Here is a 19,968-nt window from a genome sequence, read left to right as displayed (position 1 = left end):
TTTCCTCTATTTAAGATCTTTTGGTACTTTGCTTGTATTTGATGGACAGGGATATATTTCAAACACTTACCTATAGCACTGCATTAGATTTGCATATCCTGAATTAATTTAAATCAAAAAGATTATCAGCACAATACAAGGGAAACAGTATTAGGGCTAATAAAGTTTGTAAGAGGTAAGAAATGGGGTTTTAAAGCCTTGGTCAGCACTCCTTTATAACAGATAAACGCTTTTGAAAAATGCCCCTCTGTATCAACATGTCAAGTTTACTGACTTTTTGAAAAAGCTGTAAAAGACTCGAATTTATTTATTATTGGTACTGATTTTGATCATTAGCTAAAACACGTTCACAATTCAATTTTTTAAATTTACAGACAGTTAGGTTTTCTGGATATCAAACCATATCATATATATAGTTACACTATAAAAGATAATCAGATATTACCAATCTAAATATGAAGAGCTACTGTCTGACTTTTAAATGTTATTGAACAAACGCATGACTTCCAGTAGCTTGGAGAATAATATTCTACTTCATTGTATTGTGCTGAAATAGAAAGAGATTTACACAAGCTCAAGCTGCAAAGTGACCAGTGCTACCTCCTAAAAACACAATAACAATACTTACTCTTCTAATGTCATCTAAAGTTTGAATTTCTGGTGAAAGGCCACCATGAACACAGAGAAACTGACGATTCAGCAGTGCAGCAAGAGGAAGGCAGTCAAAGGCATCCATGCATGCATCATAGAGCCTTTCAGAATACTTGATTTTACCTGCAAAGTGAAGCAAGAAACTTAAGAAACGCATACCAGGGGAACACCAGCACGTTCTAGGCAAGGGAAAGAAAACACTGAAGCCAAGTGCTGAAACCACACCAATGTAATGTACCAGGGTTATACTGTATAATCTGGCATGTCAATATATTGTGTATACTTGGAAGTTTTAGGCAGAATTTTACTATTGTAGATACATTCTCTTCAGAAATATACAGAGTGCTTTGGTAGGTAGTCTGGTATACTTCAGCATGTACTTACATTCTTGTTTAAACGTAAAATACTCTGTGAGGTGCCTGCACTCGTGATTGCCTCTTAACAGGAACAGCGTGGTAGGATATAGGATCTTCAGCACCCACAAATACAACACGCACTGTTAAAGAAAAACATTATATCAGTAATTATACATTGATGATGCATTGTAACTGTAGTAAGTCAAAGTGTTTTAGCGGTTTGTACATCACCTCATAAACTATTCCATGCATTTTTCCAAAATTATATATTGGTGAATCGATGCATCAAATTAGAACCCAGTTTGAAGTCTCCTGTTGCCGGTTTGCATTAAAACCTGGAGTGTGTGAGAGTGTGCTTCTTTTAAGCAAACTCGTTAAATTTGCAGACGACACAAAAATAGGAGGAGTGGCAGACACTGTTGAAGCAGCAAAGGTCATTCAAAATGATCTAGACAGCATTCAAAATTGGGCAGACACATGGCAAATGAAATTTAATAGAGAAAAGTGTAAAGTATTGCATGCGGGCAATAAAAATGTGCATTATAAATATCATATGGGAGATACTGAAATTGAAGAAGGGAACTATGAAAAAGACCTAGGAGTTTATGTTGACTCAGAAATGTCTTCATCTAGACAATGTGGGGAAGCTATAAAAAAGGCTAACAAGATGCTTGGATATATTGTGAGAAGTGTTGAATTTAAATCAAGGGAAGTAATGTTAAAACTCTACAATGCATTAGTAAGACCTCACCTAGAATATTGTGTTCAGTTCTGGTCACCTCGTTACAAAAAGGATATTGCTGCTCTAGAAAGAGAGCAAAGAAGAGCAACCAGAATTATCCCGGGTTTAAAAGGCATGTCGTATGCAGACAGGCTAAAAGAATTGAATCTATTCAGTCTTGAACAAAGAAGACTACGCGGCGATCTGATTCAAACATTCAAAATCCTAAAAGGTATAGACAATGTCAACCCGGGGGACTTCTTTGACTTGAAAAAAGAAAAAAGGAGATTAGATAAAGGGGCATTCAGAACAGAAAATAGGAGGCACTTTTTTACACAGAGAATTGTGAGGGTCTGGAACCAACTCCCCAGTAATGTTGTTGAAGCTGACACCCTGGGATCCTTCAAGAAGCTGCTTGATGAGATTCTGGGATCAATAAGCTACTAACAACCAAACGAGCAAGATGGGCTGAATGGCCTCCTCTCGTTTGTAAACTTTCTTATGTTCTTATGTTCTAGTGCCAGTACGGTTGATTGGCGCGTTGCTAGGATACGCACTTTACGCTTCTACATTCGCGTACAAGCCAAATCAGAAGTAGGCCTATTGTATTCACATTTCTTGATTTAAAAATTAAGGCAATAGTTTTATTTATTTATTTTTAATCTATTAACTCTACCGATTTAGCTTTTGTTTCAAAGCATGTTGTGTTTGGATTATACGGCAATATTATTGTAGCGCTTCGCAGGCAGGCAGAAGAAAGAAAACGCTGGTTCCGTTTCAAAGCTTTATTTCAGGACGCTACCTCTAGCACCCGCTTCACTGCTTTCTGGAACAACACATAATTGGCGGCACAGCGCCGTTTATAACTTAGCTCCGCCCCTTTTATGCTGATCCGGGTACCGAAACTTACACACATCCCATTGGTCCTCAGCCACACACCAGGACCAATGGGCACAGACAAACAACACTCACAGGGGAGACACAGCAAGCACCACAGGCGCAGGCTACAATTACACAGACACAGAGACAGTTAACTAGCAACGACAGGGAATACAGAGGGGGGAAGGAACACAATACAGTGGAAATTACAGTACAAAAACACAATTACATAATTGCATGGATCGCTACATTGCCCCCACCTTAGTCTCGTTTTGTCCCCAAAAAGTTCGGCAGGGCGCAATGCCCAGGAGTCCAGCTCCACAGTTGGGGCGATGCATCGCTGCGATCCGGCACAGGTTTTCCTTGCTGCCTCTGTCGGTCCACAACAGAGATGCAATGATATTCCCCCCCCTGAGTGACTGTAGCGCAATGCGCTTTGAACCAGCATGGTTCGATTGCCCAACTGGGCTGGGCAGTGGAGGACACGAAGTCCCTGTAGCAAGCAGGTGGACGACGGTGTCATTGCACCCGCTCCTCATCTTGGAGAGTCCCTTTCAGGTTCCGAACTGAGGAAGAAGGTTGGTGCTGTTCACGGTCTAGGGGGAGTGGGTGGCGGGGTTGGAGGCCTGTGATATGGGCCAAGGCGGTCGCGGTAGAGCACAACCTTTCGATTCCGGATACAAAGTTGCACCCGGTAGACAACCTCGCCCACTCGCTGCAGTATGGTACACGGTCCCACCCAGGGAGCATCCAGTTTGGGTGCCCGTCCCTTCTTTCGGCGGGGACTGTAAACCCACACCAACTCCCCCAGCTGAAAGTGGTGTCCTCTCTCCTGCAGGTCATAGTTTCGCTGGCAAAGGCGTGAGCGCTGTCCAGGTGGTCTTGAAAACGCTGGGAGTATTCCATTCCCGGCGGCTCCTTTTTCCCCGTCAGCTGCCCATACGGGATCTCCGCTGGCTTCCGCAGCTCCTGCCCCATTAACAGCACTGGGGTGCAGTGAGTGGACTCCTGCATGGCAGTGGGGCAAGCCAGCAGGATTAGTGGCAAGTGGAGGTCCCAGTCCCGTTTGTTCTCATTGGTCGTGATGGCCAGTTGGGTGCCGAGTGTGCGGTTAAAACGCTCAACTAAACCATCGCTTTGGGGATGAAGGGGGGTGGTGCGGGTCTTGCTAATTCCCAGTTGTTTGCTGACATCGCCGAAGACCTTGCTCTTGTTTTGGTCTGAGTGGAGCTCCTGGGGAACCCTGAACTGGGAGAAGAACCCGCCAATGAGCTCGTCTGCCACCGTCTGTGCCTCCTGGTTTGGCAGCATGTAGGCTTCTGGCCACTTGGTGAAGTAGTCTACATCTGCCCAAACGAACTGGTGCCCTCTGTCGGAGATGGGGAAAGGGCCCATAACGTTAATGGCCACCCTCTCCATTGGCTCCCCGACCTGGTAGTGCTGCAGGGATGCGTGTGACTGTTCTCTGGGGCCTTTCTTGGCGGTGTAGTCATCACACCGTCCGCAGTGGGTCTCCACGTTGCGACGACAGTGTTCCCAGTAGGCGTGCCAGCGTCTTGCAGATGCCGAAATGCCCTACCCCTGGCGCACTGTGGTTGGCCTGGAGTACAGCGCGCCTGAGCGAGGCAGGTACCACTAGTGGCAGGCGGGGCTCCCCGGTGGACGGAACTTGCCATCGGCTCTCTTGGAGCTCCAAGGCGGCCCACTGTGACCACAACGCCGCCTTGGAGCTCCAAGATGCATTTCGGCATGACGGTCGCAGGTTTATGCTCCACACTGATCACGCCGCATTGCAGTGGTTGCTGCGATTCAGGGAACTCGAGGGACAGGTAGCCCGCTGGCTCGAGATGTTCCAGTCCTACGACCTGGACATCAGACACCGACCAGGAGTGACGCACGGAAATGCTGACACCCTGTCCAGGCAACCGTGCAGTGAGGTGGGATGCTGATACTGCGACCTACAGGAAGCCAGGGAGAGAGGCACTGGTGCAGCCCCTGTCTCCCCGAGAGCTCAGCCTGCTCCTACAATGGAAAGAGTAGGACCGACAACCTGACTGGGCTGAAGTAGCCCCGCTCTCACAGACGGCATACGCTCGCTGGGATCCGGGGAGTGATGCTGGTGCCTGACACTACTCTCTCGCTCTGCTCATGTCTTTTGCAGGAGCCCTTGAAAGGGCTGACGCTTTCTGGGATTCAGGGGGTGATGCTGGTGCCTGTCACCGCTCTCTCGCTCTGCTCATGTCTTTTGCAGAAGCCCTTGAAAGTGCTGACAATCACTGGGGTCTGGGGGGTGGTGCCTGCCGGCTATCGCTGCTCTGGTGCTCTGCTGTGGACTTGGTCTGGGCTTGCGCCGTTTGCAGGAGCCCTTAAAAGGACTGGCGCTCTCTGGGATTCGAGGGGTTGGTACTGGCAGCTGTCACCACTCTTGCGCTCGGTTGATGCCTTGCTCTTGGCGCACGGCGCTGGCAGAAGCCCTTAAAAGGACTGCCGGTTGCTGGGACTTTGACGGGGTAGGGGAGACTACCAGGGTTCCCGCGAAGACTGTTGCACTGGGTGGGATGACTGGTTCATCTAGGGAGAGCGACGGGCCTGCTCTAAAGGTCACCGTCCCTTTCGCCAGGTCTAGCCTCCCTCTCGCCTATTGAAGGAAGTCCAGCCCCAGGGTGACCCAGAACTCCTGGTCGAAGGCTGTCTCCCCGAGACGCAGCTGCAGTAGCCCTCTCCCTTGCATCGGGGACAGTTGTCCCGTCACAGTCCATAGTTGCACTGCCGTGTCGGCCACTTTAGCCCGGCCGGTCTGGCCAGCCTGCTGAAGGATGTCGGGTCTGACCAGGGTGACGGTGGACTTCTTTCCCAGCATGGTTAGCTGCATGTGGAAGGCCTCGCAGCTTGTGGTGTCACCCCACCGTCCTGCGGTACTGCCTTCGCCGTCTGGTTGATCGTACCCACGGTCTTGCTTGATTTCGGGCATCCAGCACGGCGCTCTGTGGGACCCAGCCGGGCCCCATGCGTTCTACGGCCGCCGACCGCCGTTCTTCCGTGAAGAAACATTTCGATCAGAAAACTGCAAAGCAGCAGGCTGCAGCAGCTCAACCTGAATTCAGTGCTACAGAGTGACACACGCAGAGAAAACATATGTTACTTCCGTTCTAAATTACAAAATACATTCATTTTTACAGTTTTGTATGTACATATACCTGTTTACACACTAGTTTCTTTTGAAATGTTTATTTTATTATAGTTTTTCATTTTTTGAAGTAGTGCTTTATAGTGGTTACAAAATAAACCCTTTTATGTTTAATTGTTCATTTAAATACGGTGTTTCGGCTGTGCAGATGTTTGATATGAGGTGCTTGAATAAAACTTTTGAGTTGTATCTGATAGTTTGTCTTCATTTTAATATTGATGTTGTTTGAAATGTAACCGTCATAATGACTGCCTGCGGCAGTTTTAGGTAGGAGTATAATCACAGCGGTTAAAGGGACATCTGATGCGGACGCATGCATATTCTTTCCAGTTGTTAAAAACTCAAGTCCTTTGTGTTTCTTTTTTAATAAGTGTTCTAATTTGAATGCAAGTTGTGCCTTTTTGTTTAACTATTATGCACAAGTGTTTTTAGTCATTGGATCTTCTGTTAAAAATGTAATGTTTGCTCTTTATTTTGAAAAATAAAACGTCAATGCATTGATTATTGTTGATAAACGCCTATATGATAATTGAATACGAATATACATTGATGCTGCATTTTCATCAATGAAACTTCATTAAGCATATTCATTTCTGCTGTATACAACTAATAGTGCTTGTTAAGCAAAGTGCAGGAGGAGAGGCAGCCCCAGTACTACACCGCTTCCCCGATGCTAGGACCCTTTCCACAGGGTATAAACTCTCAGCACTCCAGTCAGCCAACAGGGCACATGTTGGCATCATCATCCCTCCATTTCCCCCTTCCTTTACAGCTGCCCCCAGGCTTATATAAGTGGGGGTCTCCAATCACCCTAAAATATCTATTATGCAATTGTCTCACTAAGCCCAGCAAACAAATAGTGTATTAATCCACTGTTGTCTTTTCTATGTCTGTACATGTATTTACAAATATGTTTAATAAAATCATGTTCTACTAAGTATTGGAGCGTTTGTCTTGATGTCCTGAATTTATATAGTTAAAATAAAAACACGGACACTTATCAAAATGTTTTACTAATAGAATCAACAAGTTTCTTCTTAAGTAATTGAAAAATGCTTCTATAACTGCCTATATCCATTGGTATCCTATCCACGACTTTCCTTGTTATCGATATCAGAGTTTACACTTCACCCCTGTAAGTTTGAAGTCATGTAGTGCAGTAGGTTGCCCTACAAGTTCTACTTCATGAATCAGTAAGCACCAGACATGGTTTCCCCAATGCTGTGTTCAGCACCAGCTCGTGTGGACAGCGCTTCTGAAATAATAAACTGAATCAAGCATTTATTTTTTAGATTCACATTTTCCACTCTCACCTCTATACTGAAGTAGCCTCGGTCTACATAGTCACCAAGGAAGAGATATCTGGTGTTGGCCGGAGATCCTCCCACTTCAAACAGTTTCATTAAGTCAAAGAACTGACCATGAATATCACCACACACTGTAATGACAGGATAAGCCTTACTGAAGAAAGCATTTACTTCTACATTATTGCATTTAATATAGAGGTTATCTACAGTTATACTGATTGCATTGTGATTCCACAGTATGTGTATATGACAAAATAGTGTGAAATGGGACTGGTGCTGTATATGTCTGTACCCACTAGATGGTGCTGTTGTACCACAGCCTTTTTGGTGAACCAGAGATGTTTTTTTTTACTGGGTGATTATTATCAATATAGTAAATAGTGGAAAGAATCTACCCTGTAATTTAGTCCTTTATTTTATTTTATTTTTTTTTTACAGATTTTCATTAAAACATTTTAACCACTCAAGTATATGAAAATACTGATTATTCATATCCAAAAATTTGCAATAAGTACAAATAAATGGTATTTCAATTTGGCAAATTATTCAATGGCTTAAAATTAACACCAAAAGTAAACTGTTTATCAAAAATATATATATATTTTAATCTAGTCCCACTACTGCAAATACAACTGATGAAACTGCTTTTCTTTTCTGTTTCAATGCTTTTACCTTTCTCTGCTCCCTGTATGTCATCTTTATGTCCCCCAATATCACACCTGATATTTTCCCAGAGAACTCTGGAGCTAATTATTTGCAATGATTTTCACTCAGTTTTTATTTTTGTAATAAGCCCTGATAACATTTCCTGGAAATTTTAAACAAAATAAAAAACAACAGGCCTTCCCTGTAAAGGCATCCTTGGTGTTACATTTAATTTGGAGAAATTGTTAGGAGAATCTAATGTTTGTATGATGATCCCAGCGTTTTGGCTGTTACTGCTTTACCTCACAATACATTTACAGCTGGTTTCACAGAACGTGATTAGCACTAGTCTTGGACTCATTTACCTAAATCAACATTAGGTCTCCAGTCCAAGATTACAGCTAATCTGGGTCTGTGAAACCAGCCACTGGGGTAAAGCAGTGCTCCCTACCCTTTCAGGGATGGAAATAAGTCTACCGGAAGCCATAATAGCTTTACAGTATTTCATGCTAGATTTCGAAATGTTACATTTTAAAATTTTTGTCCGTTTTTCGATAAGCATATACAGAAAACTACAAAGCGGTATGTAATTCAATATGTTAATGTAAAATTATTCAGCCTTTGACTTTATGAAGCAAAATTAGTTATCAATAAATTAATTAGGGGGATGCAAAATGTTTGGCCATATCTGTAGTTTGTAGTGCTGGGAAAATGAACTCTACACTTACTGTTTGACTTCCTAGGTTAAAACTACAAAACAAACAAACAAACAAACAAAAAAAGTTGCTGTCTTAAAAATAGGTAGAACAACCCAAGCACAAGAAAAATGTTACACAAGAATACCCTGGAGGTACAGAAACACTGAAACTGGGACACAGCGTGACAGCTAACAGTTTTTTTAAAGAGGTTAGACCTCACCTGTGATCGGTGCTTCTACTTCTATCATAGTTTTCTCCCTTTGCAGGATCTCAGCGCCTTCGTTAATAATTCGAAGTGCAATTTCTTCATCTACCCGTCCTTCTTTAATTAAGTGATTTTTCAAAATGTCCACCCTGGGTTTGCCATCAGCATCGAAGACTTCTGCAGACGCCAGGCGGTGCGTTGGTGGAAGTGGCACAGCTGTAATACACAAAGTATAGAATTAGAACAGAGAGACGGGTTAACAGTGCACTGTAAAAGTGCTGAAAAGCAGAAAACGTTAAAACCTGAAAACATTTGTCTCTCTTTCCTGGTCAGTGTCTGGGGACTTCTTCATAATTGGACATTTTCTTTGGAACCTGCTACAAAATACGGCATGACCTAGAGGAACTCTTTTGTTCCCTTTCAATTCGAAGATGACCATCAAATCAATTTGATTTGTTCCCAGTCCCAGGAAGGAGCAGTGGCCCACACAGCGATTGTGACGGAGCATCTGTCGAGGCTGGGTCTCACCCTCAACGATGCCAAAAGCCAATTAATACCGGTGCAGAGTACAGTCTACTTGGGTCTCCGGCTGGACTCCCTTGTGATGCGAGCCTACCTGCCGTACGACACAGTAGCTGCCATTCGCAACTGTTTGGCCCTGTTTCAACTAGGGTCCACAATGCAATTAGTGTTGTTCCAGAAATTACTGGGTCTGATGGCTGTAGCTTCGTCAGCCATCCAATTGGGGTTTCCTAGTGTAATGTTCTTCTGGGCAGTCTTTGTAAAGCATTTGTCCTGTGATTCGATATGCCAACATTCATGTCACTACTGATGTCATGTATGACATCATATCTGATGTGACGCACAGGTATAATAGGGGCGAGTTAAGGTTGCGTGTCTTAACGTCCCATTTCCCGACTTTTGTGATTTTGAATTGCAACCTTAACGTTATTTTAACAAAGTTATTGTTACTGAATATATATATATATATATATATATATATATATATATATATATATATATATATATATATATATATATATACAGTGCCTTGCATAAGTATTCACCCCCCTTGGACTTTTCCACATTTTGTAGTGTTACAACCTGGAATTAAAATGGATTTAATTAGGATTTTTTGTCACTGATCTACACATAATAGTCCATAATGTCGAAGTGGGGAAAAAAAATCTACATATTTTTCAAAATTATTTACAAATAAAAAACTGAAAAGTCTTGATTGCATAAGTATTCACTCCCTTTGCTGTGACACCCCTAAATAAGCTCTGGTGCAACCAATTGCCTTCAGAAGTCATTAGTTCAGAAGTCATAATTAGTTGAATAGAGTCCACCTGTGTGAAATTAAAGTGTCACATGATCTCAGATTAAATACACCTGTTTCTGGAAGGCCCCAGAGTTTGTTAGAGAGCATATCTAAACAAACAGCATCATGAAGGCCAAGAAGCTATCAAAACAAGTCCGGGATAAAGTTCTGGAGAAGCACCAATCAGGGTTGGGTTATAAAAAAATATCCCAAACTTTGAACATCCCCCGGAGCACCGTTAAATCCATTATTAAAAAATGGAAAGAATATGGCAAAACCGCGACTCTGCCTAGAGAAGGCCGTCCACCAAAACTCAGTGACCAGGTAAGGAGGGCATTAGTCAGAGAAGCAACCAAGAGGCCAATGGTAACTCTGAAGGAGATGAAGAGATCCACAGCTGAGAATGGAGAAACCGTCCATGGGACAACTATAACCCGGACGCTCCACAAAGCTGGGCTTTATGGAAGAGTGGCGAGAAGAAAGCCATTGCTGAAAAAAACCCATATCAAATCCCGTTTGGATTTTGCCAAAAGGCATGTGGGAGACACAGCAAACATGTGGAAAAAGGTTCCCTGGTCTGATGAGACCAAAATTGAACTTTTTGGCCTTAGCGTAAAACGCTATGTGTGGTGCAAAGCCAACACTGCTCATCACCCTGAGAACACCATCCCCATGGTGAAGCATGATGGCGGCAGCATCATGTTATGGGGATGCTTTTCATCGGCAGGGACTGGGAAACTGGTCAGGATTGAGGGCAAGATGGATGGAGCCAAATACAGGGAAATTCTAGAAGAAAACCTGTTTCAGTCTGCAAGAGACCTGGGACTGGGGCGGAGGTTCACCTTCCAGCAGGACAATGACCCTAAACACACAGCCAAAGCTACACTGGAGTGGTTTAAAAACAAGAACCTGAATGTCTTAGAATGGCCCAGTCAAAGCCCAGACCTCAATCCGATTGAGAATCTGTGGCAAGACTTGAAAATTGCTGTTCACCAACGGTCCCCATCCAACTTGACAGAGCTTGAGCAATTTTGCCAAGAAGAATGGGCAAAAATTGCAGGATCCAGATGTGCAAAGCTGGTAGAGACTTACCCAAAAAGACTCACAGCTCTAATTGCTGCCAAAGGTGCTTCTACCAAGTATTGACTCAGGGGGGTGAATACTTATGCAACCAACAAATGTCATTTTTTTTGTTTAATTAACTTTTGTGTCACAATAAAAAAAAAATTGCACCTTCAAAGTGTTAAGTATGTTGTGTAAATCAAATGGTAAAAATCCCAATTAAATCCATTTTAATTCCAGGTTGTAACATTATAAAATGTGGAAAAGTCCAAGGGGGGTGAATACTTATGCAAGGCACTGTATATATACATATTTTGTACTGCATATATTTTCCAGTATAATTAAACATATGTCAACATATTTTCCCAATACACTGCAATATACAGGGTGATTAGAAAGTAAGTTTACTACATCAATGCACCATATCATTGATGTGGTAAATCTACTTTCTAATCACAGTGTGTTTAATTTCCATAAGGGCATTCTGCAATGGCTTCTTTCATTAACCAACCCCTATTGACTGACATGCTTTCAATTCATAACATGTTTTGACCCAGAAAGTACAAGTGTAACAGGTAAGAGGCATAGAAACTGAGAATTTTCTTTAACCTAAGAAGTACCAGATATCGTGTTTTAAAATGAAAATATTTGTTTGCTGTAACATTTGTTTCTTACAAAACAGGCACATTTGAAACCTATGTAGCTAATGCAAGCAGAAATCAGATAAGATATATGACATTATTTTATTTTATCTATAAATAAGAAATGTGTTGGGTTTTACCCCTCAAGCAGTCGTGTATGTTTGCAACATAACTGAGCATGTGATTACTCTGTGCATGCCAAGAGCTAGTCATCACTGCCAAGCAGGCACAACTGTTAAGACTCGAAACCGACAGCACTGCACCCGGAAAGAACACAGAGTATGACAGCAAGAAGACATATACAGGCCCTGTTCAGCTGCGCTGGAAACGTCTGTTCCCCAGCAGCTAAAGCCTTTTGTGATTTCTTTTAGGTTACTAATTATTCACACAGTTTGTGCCACTTGGGCTAGAGTTTATTAAAATTCAGGCGGTGATGAATGTACAGCAGCCCCTGAGGGCTCCCCATGGTTTCCTGCAGTAAAAGAACTATTCGTGTGCCCATTGTAAGACAGCTCGAATAATGTGAATATTGACACAGCAAGTCTGTCCTCGACACTTTTGGTTATATCTCAGTTAGCCAAGGTGAGAGTTTTACTGCCCTTTGTGCCAGTGCTCTTTGGTCAGTCTCCATATTGGCTGGATATGAGGAGCAGTGTGAAATTACAATCTAATGAAAACATACAGAAGACAAAATTTCACTAACTCAAAAAAACATTTTCTCTTAAGTTTTGTTATATTAACATATACTTGCATTTGCTATATTTTTATAATACGTTATATATTCCTCCCTCTAATTCACCATTGCACTTCACACATCCAAATAAACCCTTATTGCTATGGAAACCCTTACAAAAGCAGGCAAAGGTGACTCATTTTTGGTTAGACAGTAAAATGGTAGCGATGCCGTCACAGCTGGCTAGTGGTAGGAATAGCGAATACGGAGGCAAAGTTGCTGTATTTAGTGCTGGGACAAATATCCAAATATTCAAACAAATATTTTTTGATATGTATTCGGATACAAAAATCAGATGTTCGTATTCGCTACAAATGACAAAAATACCTTGCACTTATTTACTGTCTCACCAGAAAATGACAAATGAATAACAGCTGAGTGTGATATGTGAGATTAATATATATATATAAAAACACAGAATCAACTCAGCAGCTCTTGAGCCTCTATTTTTAGACAGCAAAAAGTAAACAAACCAGATTACGCGCACGCACTCATAGTGATCTCTATGGAAAGCCATCTGGGACAAAAATGCGTTGTGCTGCTTTAGAGCGAACCAGAATCTCATGGGACAGACAAAAGGCAAGTGTGTCATTCTGAAATGCCTCACTTAAACAGTACCCAACTTCCTAAAAATGCTGTATAGTGATTTTTATATAGACCATTTCCACGTTTGTTTTATTTGAAGGCACAAATAAACCTCATGTTATTACTTTATGAAAACGTGTCGATGACCACTGAATGAAAAATAAAATGCGTTGTCAACTTGCACTATTTATTTCGGGAATAAACAAAACAACGTTTAACTTCAACTGCTATTTGGCATCCTTTGTTTTATAGTTAATTCACTGGGGTAAAGTAAGTCCTACACAACTTATTCTTTACTCCTGGGATATTTTTCTATTTTAACGTGTTACATATTGTAAGGTCTTGCTGTAAAATAAAGGCACACACACAGGGCCACGGCCACGCCCCTTGCCCCTGCTGCTATGCTGTCTCTGCCTGCGTTCATAGCAATATAATGGCTTTTATTACTTTTTGAAAAACAAACGAATATCCAAACTAATATTTTAATCATGAAAATCTTGTGTTCGTTCCAGCACTAGTTGTATTTAGATCTGCAACCGCTTGTATCAATTAAATAGTCTTTACTTTTACCCTGTACAAAAACAACTGCCTGTCAGATTGCAGCTCATACTCTGAAGTACTCTCCAATTATATGCCCTTTCCATTGACAAAAGAGGGCCGCGGGTTCACCATGCCCCCACCAATAGCGTCCACCACTGAAAATACACTTAAGGTGTCAGACTCAGGTGACAGAATGTTAATTACAGAAGAGTCCCCTTTCTAATTAAATGTACATATTTATGCTAAAATTTGTGTAGTTTGCAAATGTAAAAGTATTACCATAACAGCCACTAATATACCATTATTGGCTCAGAATTTTGTTTAGTTCATAGTGTACCTGTCTTATGTATGTCACAGCCTGTTCTACTGTGGATGATGAGAACACCACCTTCATGCAACCTGGACACCCTCCCCAAGCTCGGATTCACTGGATAGCTCCCAGGAACATTCAAGGTGAATACCTAATTGTACTGCATACAAAGTAATCTGCCACTTCTGCAAACTGTTCCAGGTGGGAGCTGACTTGTGTTAAGGCATTGTTATGACTGCCTGGCACACACTTACACACAGCTGTTCGACTGACTACAAAATACTGCCCCATACTTCTGTATGCAGATTTGGTTACCAGCATCCACAAGGCCATAGCAACCCTGGTGTTCTTTTTTTACAGAGTTGAGAGTTTATGACATACGTTGTCACAATTGAAGACAACGCTGTCCCATCAGTCTGATGATCTAATGTATGTCCATATGGATGCATACGAGGGCTGTGACATACAGTATGATCTGGATTGACAAAAAAGCAACTGCATATTCTCCTAGAAACCAGGAAGGTGCTCATCCAGTCAATGGATGTAAAGTCAAACAGTCTTAAAGTAATCCTTTGAAAACTTACACAACTAGTAGTTGCCTGATATAAATGTTACTGCCACCAGCCAAGCATAAATACTTGGATTAACCATCATTCTCCATGATACTAAGTCACCAAATTTCCAAAGTATCCTGCAAGCATACGTTTATTAGGAACATGTATTTAATTTGGGATTGAATGTTAAAGATCGAACAAATCTTCAGTATTTGTTTAAACATGTATTATGTCACACCATAAAATGCACATTTCTGAGAAAAAAATCACAATTTAAAGGATACCAGTTTAAATTATTTTTCTAATTCTGTTTGCTATTTATTGATTGTAGGTCAGTTCCTTTTGAAAGAGAACAAATCTAAATTGAACAGACTTTTCAATCCCCCCCCCCCCCCCCCAAAAGCAGACAGTGACCCTTCAGCATTTGAGTTTGGCGGATGTCCTATCATTCAGAACACCAACTGCCGCAGTTCCACCAATGGAAGACAGACAAACAAACATGTAGGGCAACAACCAGCCGGCAGAACAGGTGGCCACACCATAGGCTTGGATTAGCCTGCTGTAAAGTGTTGGGGGAGGTGATGGGCCGATCTCTATGACAGGAATTACAATGAGGCTGTCTATATATGACATCACAAAACCAAGAGGATGGGAGCTGCTTCACAGAAAATAAATAGTGCAAAGGATTTTGAAACACAAAACTGAACATAGTTCCAGTTCTTTTTTTAATCAAAGTATTACTTTGTTTTCCAGAATACAAGTAAAAATGTTGGTACCAATTTAATATTTTGATAAAATTCCATCAGTGTTCAAAATACTAAATATTTACTAAAACGCATTCAATAAGTTCAATAACTTTGCTTTCTTTTCTTTTTCTTCCAGGCCAAAAATAATCATAAATAAAATTCCTTCAGCAATAATAATAATAATAATAATAATAATAATAATAATAATAATAAATTGTTAAACTATGCTGAATATGATAATATAGATTCAAGAAATGTATAATGATTTTTTTCTTTGGACAGCTCCCAATTCCATATATACAATTGACTAACATGTCCTGGCCTTGTGAATTCCATAGCCTATATCTTGTTTTCCTTGCAGAAATATGTATTCTGCCTACACTCCCTGCATATAAAACATACTCTTCAAGTACAAAACAGCAAGGCTGTAGCAATTTCCAATACTCCTCTAGACAATAAGGTCACAGACATTGCATGCACAGTCAGTAGGCACAATATCAGTTCTACAAAATACTGGGAACACGTAGATCTTCATATATCTGCTTAGAATGTAGTTTATGTAGGTAGATACCGTATGCAGTACCACAAGCACAATCTGGCCTTCTAAAAGCATTGTGGGTCAAGCTAAGAGTTTCAAAAAAGAACGCAACATTAATTGTAACTTTTACAGCGACCAATTACTGTATATAATTGCACATGCATTTTACTACGTTACCATCTGGGCACTTTGATAAATATCGGCTTAGCATACTGACAGAAAACTGAACACTGATTTGCTAAATAATTTAATTAATTAATTTGTATACATAATTAGTTGTGACAGGAGCATGGGTTATCAAACAGCTATCTATCTATAGTTATTTGTCCAGTTTTCTGAGTCACTTTTTTGTATAACTTAATACAGCATATAAAATATGCACAACAAAACGGTAAGCTAATTGCAATAGAGAAATTACTGTCTTTAGAAAGGCCTGTGCTTTATTTATATTCTCTCATATCAAATATTAACCTTACCACATCTAGTCAGTGATTGCACACGAGAAATACAAAATGTACTGTACACATACAAATGTATTTATTTAAACGGCTTCAGTACGAGATTCCAATTTAAACTCTGCCAAATTAGTTTATTTTAGAATTTCTTATTTTATTAAATACAAATACAATACATGCGAATAAAAATGATGTTCTTTTGAAAGAAGATTATAACTTTTGCAAAGATTATATATATATATATATATATATATATATATATATATATATATATATATATATATATATATATATATATAAATTCACTCCCTATTGCTATGCATGGCTAGTGCAACGTATTTTACATGCGTGGTGCACGGGAAAAGGTCAAACCAACTCGAAACAACCCAGCAACTAATACATACGTATTGTTTTATTAATAAATAAATAAATAAATAAAATATATATTAACTCCGCCATTTTTACTATCACGAGTGCAGAAAAGTGTTACAACAATAAACTAGCGAGACTCACAGTTTATCATCCGTTCAGTGGTGGAGAGCACTCCGTCCTCAGTGGACATGCTGAAAAAGAAGAATGGTCCGTCTGAGATTTGTATTCTGTTTGTATCTTCGGGTATTTTGGCGCTACGGCAGCCCCCCTTCCAACACCTTGTTCGGTTATTTTCATAGAGCCACTGTGAATGTGTGCCAGAGCCGAGACGGGTGAGTAAAACGACAAGACACATGCACACACACAGATGTGTGCATCTGCAGCTCAGATCAACATGGCGGGGTCTGTGTATTGACTGTGGTAGAAATGCATTCCCAGACAGCAGCGACCCTCAGTGTGTTTCGGAGGGACTGGTTTCGGGGTGTAATGGTGATTATACTCAGTCGAGGGAATGGGGTGAAGCTATATACTGTACAGCAACAGGAGTGAAGGGTATGTCTAAGCAACCAATTATTCTCAAGTAATGGTTATGCATTGCCCAGTATCCACACTTCTGGTCTCAGACATGTACAGTGTCATTTGTTCTGACCTCTTCTTGACCTAGGTCACTTGTCCCTTCACTAATGAGGGAGGGGGTAGGAATGTCGTTTTTATACTTTATTTCTGACAGTGTTTGTAATAATGGCTGTTAAGAACAATAGCTACTGCACCTTGGCCTAGATTAAATAACAATTGTTGCAACACCATAGCCATTATAAAGTATACCTACAGCAGCGCTGTAAGATTTAATTTAAAGAAACGTAATCTAATTTCATAACTCCCAACCACAGGCAATCTGTGTACATGGACTGGGGAATGAATAAGTGCAATGCAAGTCTCACTAATACTAGTACTGTAGGTGTGCGATACTGTTGTGGAGATTTGCACAGATCTTAACGTTACAATCCCCAGCACATCCTTCTCACTAAAGGAGTAGCGAAACAACAGGGTTACTGCAGGCAGAACTGTGCTTGTATGCCTGAGAAAGAAAACTAATTTAATAAAGTGGTGAAGCATTGCCAAAGGCGAAAAAGGCAACGCCAATTTATATAATTGACATTAAAACTATTTTTTTCATAACATTCTAAGTGTATTCTGAGCCAAACATCTTTCCATATGGAGCAAAGTAATGTTCGTCCTTGAAAATATAATAAAATATACCCATGTAGTCTACCAGTACCTTTAGGACATTATCGCATTTGAAAACAGCAAATGCGTAAAAATTAGAGCAAAAGTTGGTTGGCTTTCCATATATTAATCTGGAAAAAAAGTTGGTTGGCTTTCCATATATTAATCTGGTTGTTATCACAGCACACTCCTCTCAATGTGTACTGCCTTTATATATAGATTATCATATAGGGTGCTGTACAACACAACCTGATATCTACTCCAGATTGAGAGAGGACTTGTCCTTTATTAAGCCGGTAATAATACCACAGGAACATTGCTACTGTAAATATGTATTTTAAACATGCTAAGCAATGTGGAAATTGTATAATAACTGGCCTGTAACTCACGGAGAAGACTGTTCTTATGATGCATATAAAATGTCTGCTTGGAGATAGTGGCTTAGCAAAGTGACAGCAGTAGCTGAAAGTGAACCAGCGCCCACTCAAACCACAGGTAGGCATCTCAACCACAGCACGTTTACATTAGCAGTTATAGTTTTTAGACTTGTCTCGCCAGCAGGGGGCAACATCCACAACAGCAGTTCGTCACATGGTTTTAACACTTGTACAGTGCAAGCCAACTTAGCAACAGGTCCATCCGGTCACAAGATGTCTGTATGTACTGCATGTAAGTTTCAGTACTGGTCAAGTACAGTATGCCACTTGAACTAAAAGTACTTGTGTTTCTGATATCTCTTGAGGAAGCTGACTTTGCCCTGAACGTGGTTATTGCTCTTTGATTATTTCCAATGGACAACACTCACTCCTCACAGTGTCTGGGACAAGGCACAGCTCCATGCAGCTGCCAATTTCTAGATAGAAAGGCTGTAGTTCAGAAAGAAGTTTTCTCCACTACTCTATTATTCTTCAATACAGCTGAATACAAACTTAGCTTGGTATTGTGGAATAGATAATCATCTATTTGTTCAGTATTTGGAATTCATTTTAATAAGCCACCCTTCTCACAAGAGCAGTGTTACCTTGAAATGGTATCCATTTTCTAGGAATGAATGAGACATTTATTGCTATTTTTTACCCCCATTGTTCTACCCTATTTGACACAGGAGGAAAATCAGAGAGCACCTTCCATTCTGACAGTCAAACCAGTCACAGCTTTTCACCTGCCAAATCTAAGCAAGAGAAGTTGCTGACCCTTATAAAAGTTTCCCATAGCAAAGTATAACAAAGCATAGGGAAAGCTTATTTAAAGAATACCTATGCATTGTAAAGCCCAGAGTGGTGTGGTAAAGCATATTAAGAAACACAGCAAACCATGTTAAATAAATTGTATAACTGGGAAAAGCACGGGGAAACTACACATTTACTGTGCAAACTTAACTGTGATAAACTTGTATAAGAGAAGCTACTGGACCCAGGCTCAGCCAAGCATTTTCTACTTGTCTTGGTACGAAGAAATCTGCTGAAGCCCCATGATGTGAACTATCCCCAGGCAATTAACTTGGTGAGTCAATGGGGAGCCTGCAGACCCAAGTCTACTGAAGACCATTACATGAACAGAACTACCTTGGATACAAGACCATCAACTGAAAATATCCACATGGGCCTTCAATCCATGGTGTGTAAATGCATTTTCATACAGTTGTAAAGCCTGGGATTGGATGACATTTTGACGTCTTGTTAAAATGACAATTTAATATAATAAGTTGTCAAAACCCTGAAGAACCACAACAAGCTTCTCAGCAACAGGTCTCTCTCCTAGTACACCATGGGGTCTATTCAATTGATCTGCAGGGGCAGATTGAAGAGTGCTGTTGTTCAAATCATTTCAACACCACCCACCCTGGTGTTTGACATATTTGTACACCAGAGACTGAACTGTTAGGTGTTTGACTTGCATAAATTATTTGAACAATCTAAGCAGTGGCAGTAATTAGAGCTGTAACTGTTTCAGTGAATTCAATAGATCTTAATGTGTCAGATAACATCGTTCATAACCACACTACGTTCCTACTAAAGATGTGTTAATGTGCAATTCACTCCTTTTGTTTTGAAAGATGTGTTTCTGTATGCTGCTTGGGGAGTACTGTTTTTGGAACAAGTAAGATTTTATTTTAGAATAGAGTAGAGTTGCATGGCATTGAAATATCAGGTCTCAGTTAGTAGAGAGTACCCCTGGGCATTACAAGAATGATACCGTAGCCCTGGAACACAGCGAGCAGTTGAAATGAGGCAC

General features: G+C 40.8%; 2 protein-coding genes across 12 annotated transcripts in view; one reads left to right on the top strand and one right to left on the bottom strand.

Moving 5' to 3' along the window:
* LOC117415576 (serine/threonine-protein phosphatase 2B catalytic subunit beta isoform-like) overlaps window positions 1–16,943 on the bottom strand; it is a 41,683-nt gene extending 24,740 nt beyond the window's left edge. For 2 of the 5 annotated variants that reach the window (XM_034026108.3, XM_034026107.3), the window contains exons 1-5: window positions 16,648–16,940; window positions 8,665–8,865; window positions 7,108–7,232; window positions 1,036–1,147; window positions 629–774 (exon numbers count right to left, since the gene is read on the bottom strand). In XM_034026108.3, the coding sequence (XP_033881999.1) occupies window positions 629–774; window positions 1,036–1,147; window positions 7,108–7,232; window positions 8,665–8,865; window positions 16,648–16,861 (798 nt within the window). In that variant the 5' untranslated portion in view covers window positions 16,862–16,940. Of the gene's footprint in view, window positions 1–628; window positions 775–1,035; window positions 1,148–7,107; window positions 7,233–8,664; window positions 8,866–16,647 lie in introns of all 5 variants that reach the window. The other 3 variants (XM_034026110.3, XM_034026106.3, XM_034026109.3) reach the window with 3 other exon arrangements.
* Window positions 16,700–19,968, top strand: part of LOC117415952 (phosphoinositide 3-kinase adapter protein 1-like) — a 63,048-nt gene continuing 59,779 nt past the window's right edge. For all 7 annotated transcript variants that reach the window (XM_059026551.1, XM_059026555.1, XM_059026550.1 and 4 more), the window contains exon 1: window positions 16,700–16,838. In XM_059026551.1, coding sequence (XP_058882534.1) covers window positions 16,817–16,838 — 22 coding nt within the window. In that variant the 5' untranslated portion in view covers window positions 16,700–16,816. The remainder of the gene's footprint in view (window positions 16,839–19,968) is intronic.

The sequence above is a fragment of the Acipenser ruthenus genome, chromosome 7, assembly GCF_902713425.1.
Source record: "Acipenser ruthenus chromosome 7, fAciRut3.2 maternal haplotype, whole genome shotgun sequence".
Classification (NCBI taxonomy): Eukaryota; Metazoa; Chordata; class Actinopteri; order Acipenseriformes; family Acipenseridae; genus Acipenser; species Acipenser ruthenus.
Note: the sequence above shows the minus strand (reverse complement) of the source record. Positions and strands in the feature narration are given on the sequence as shown.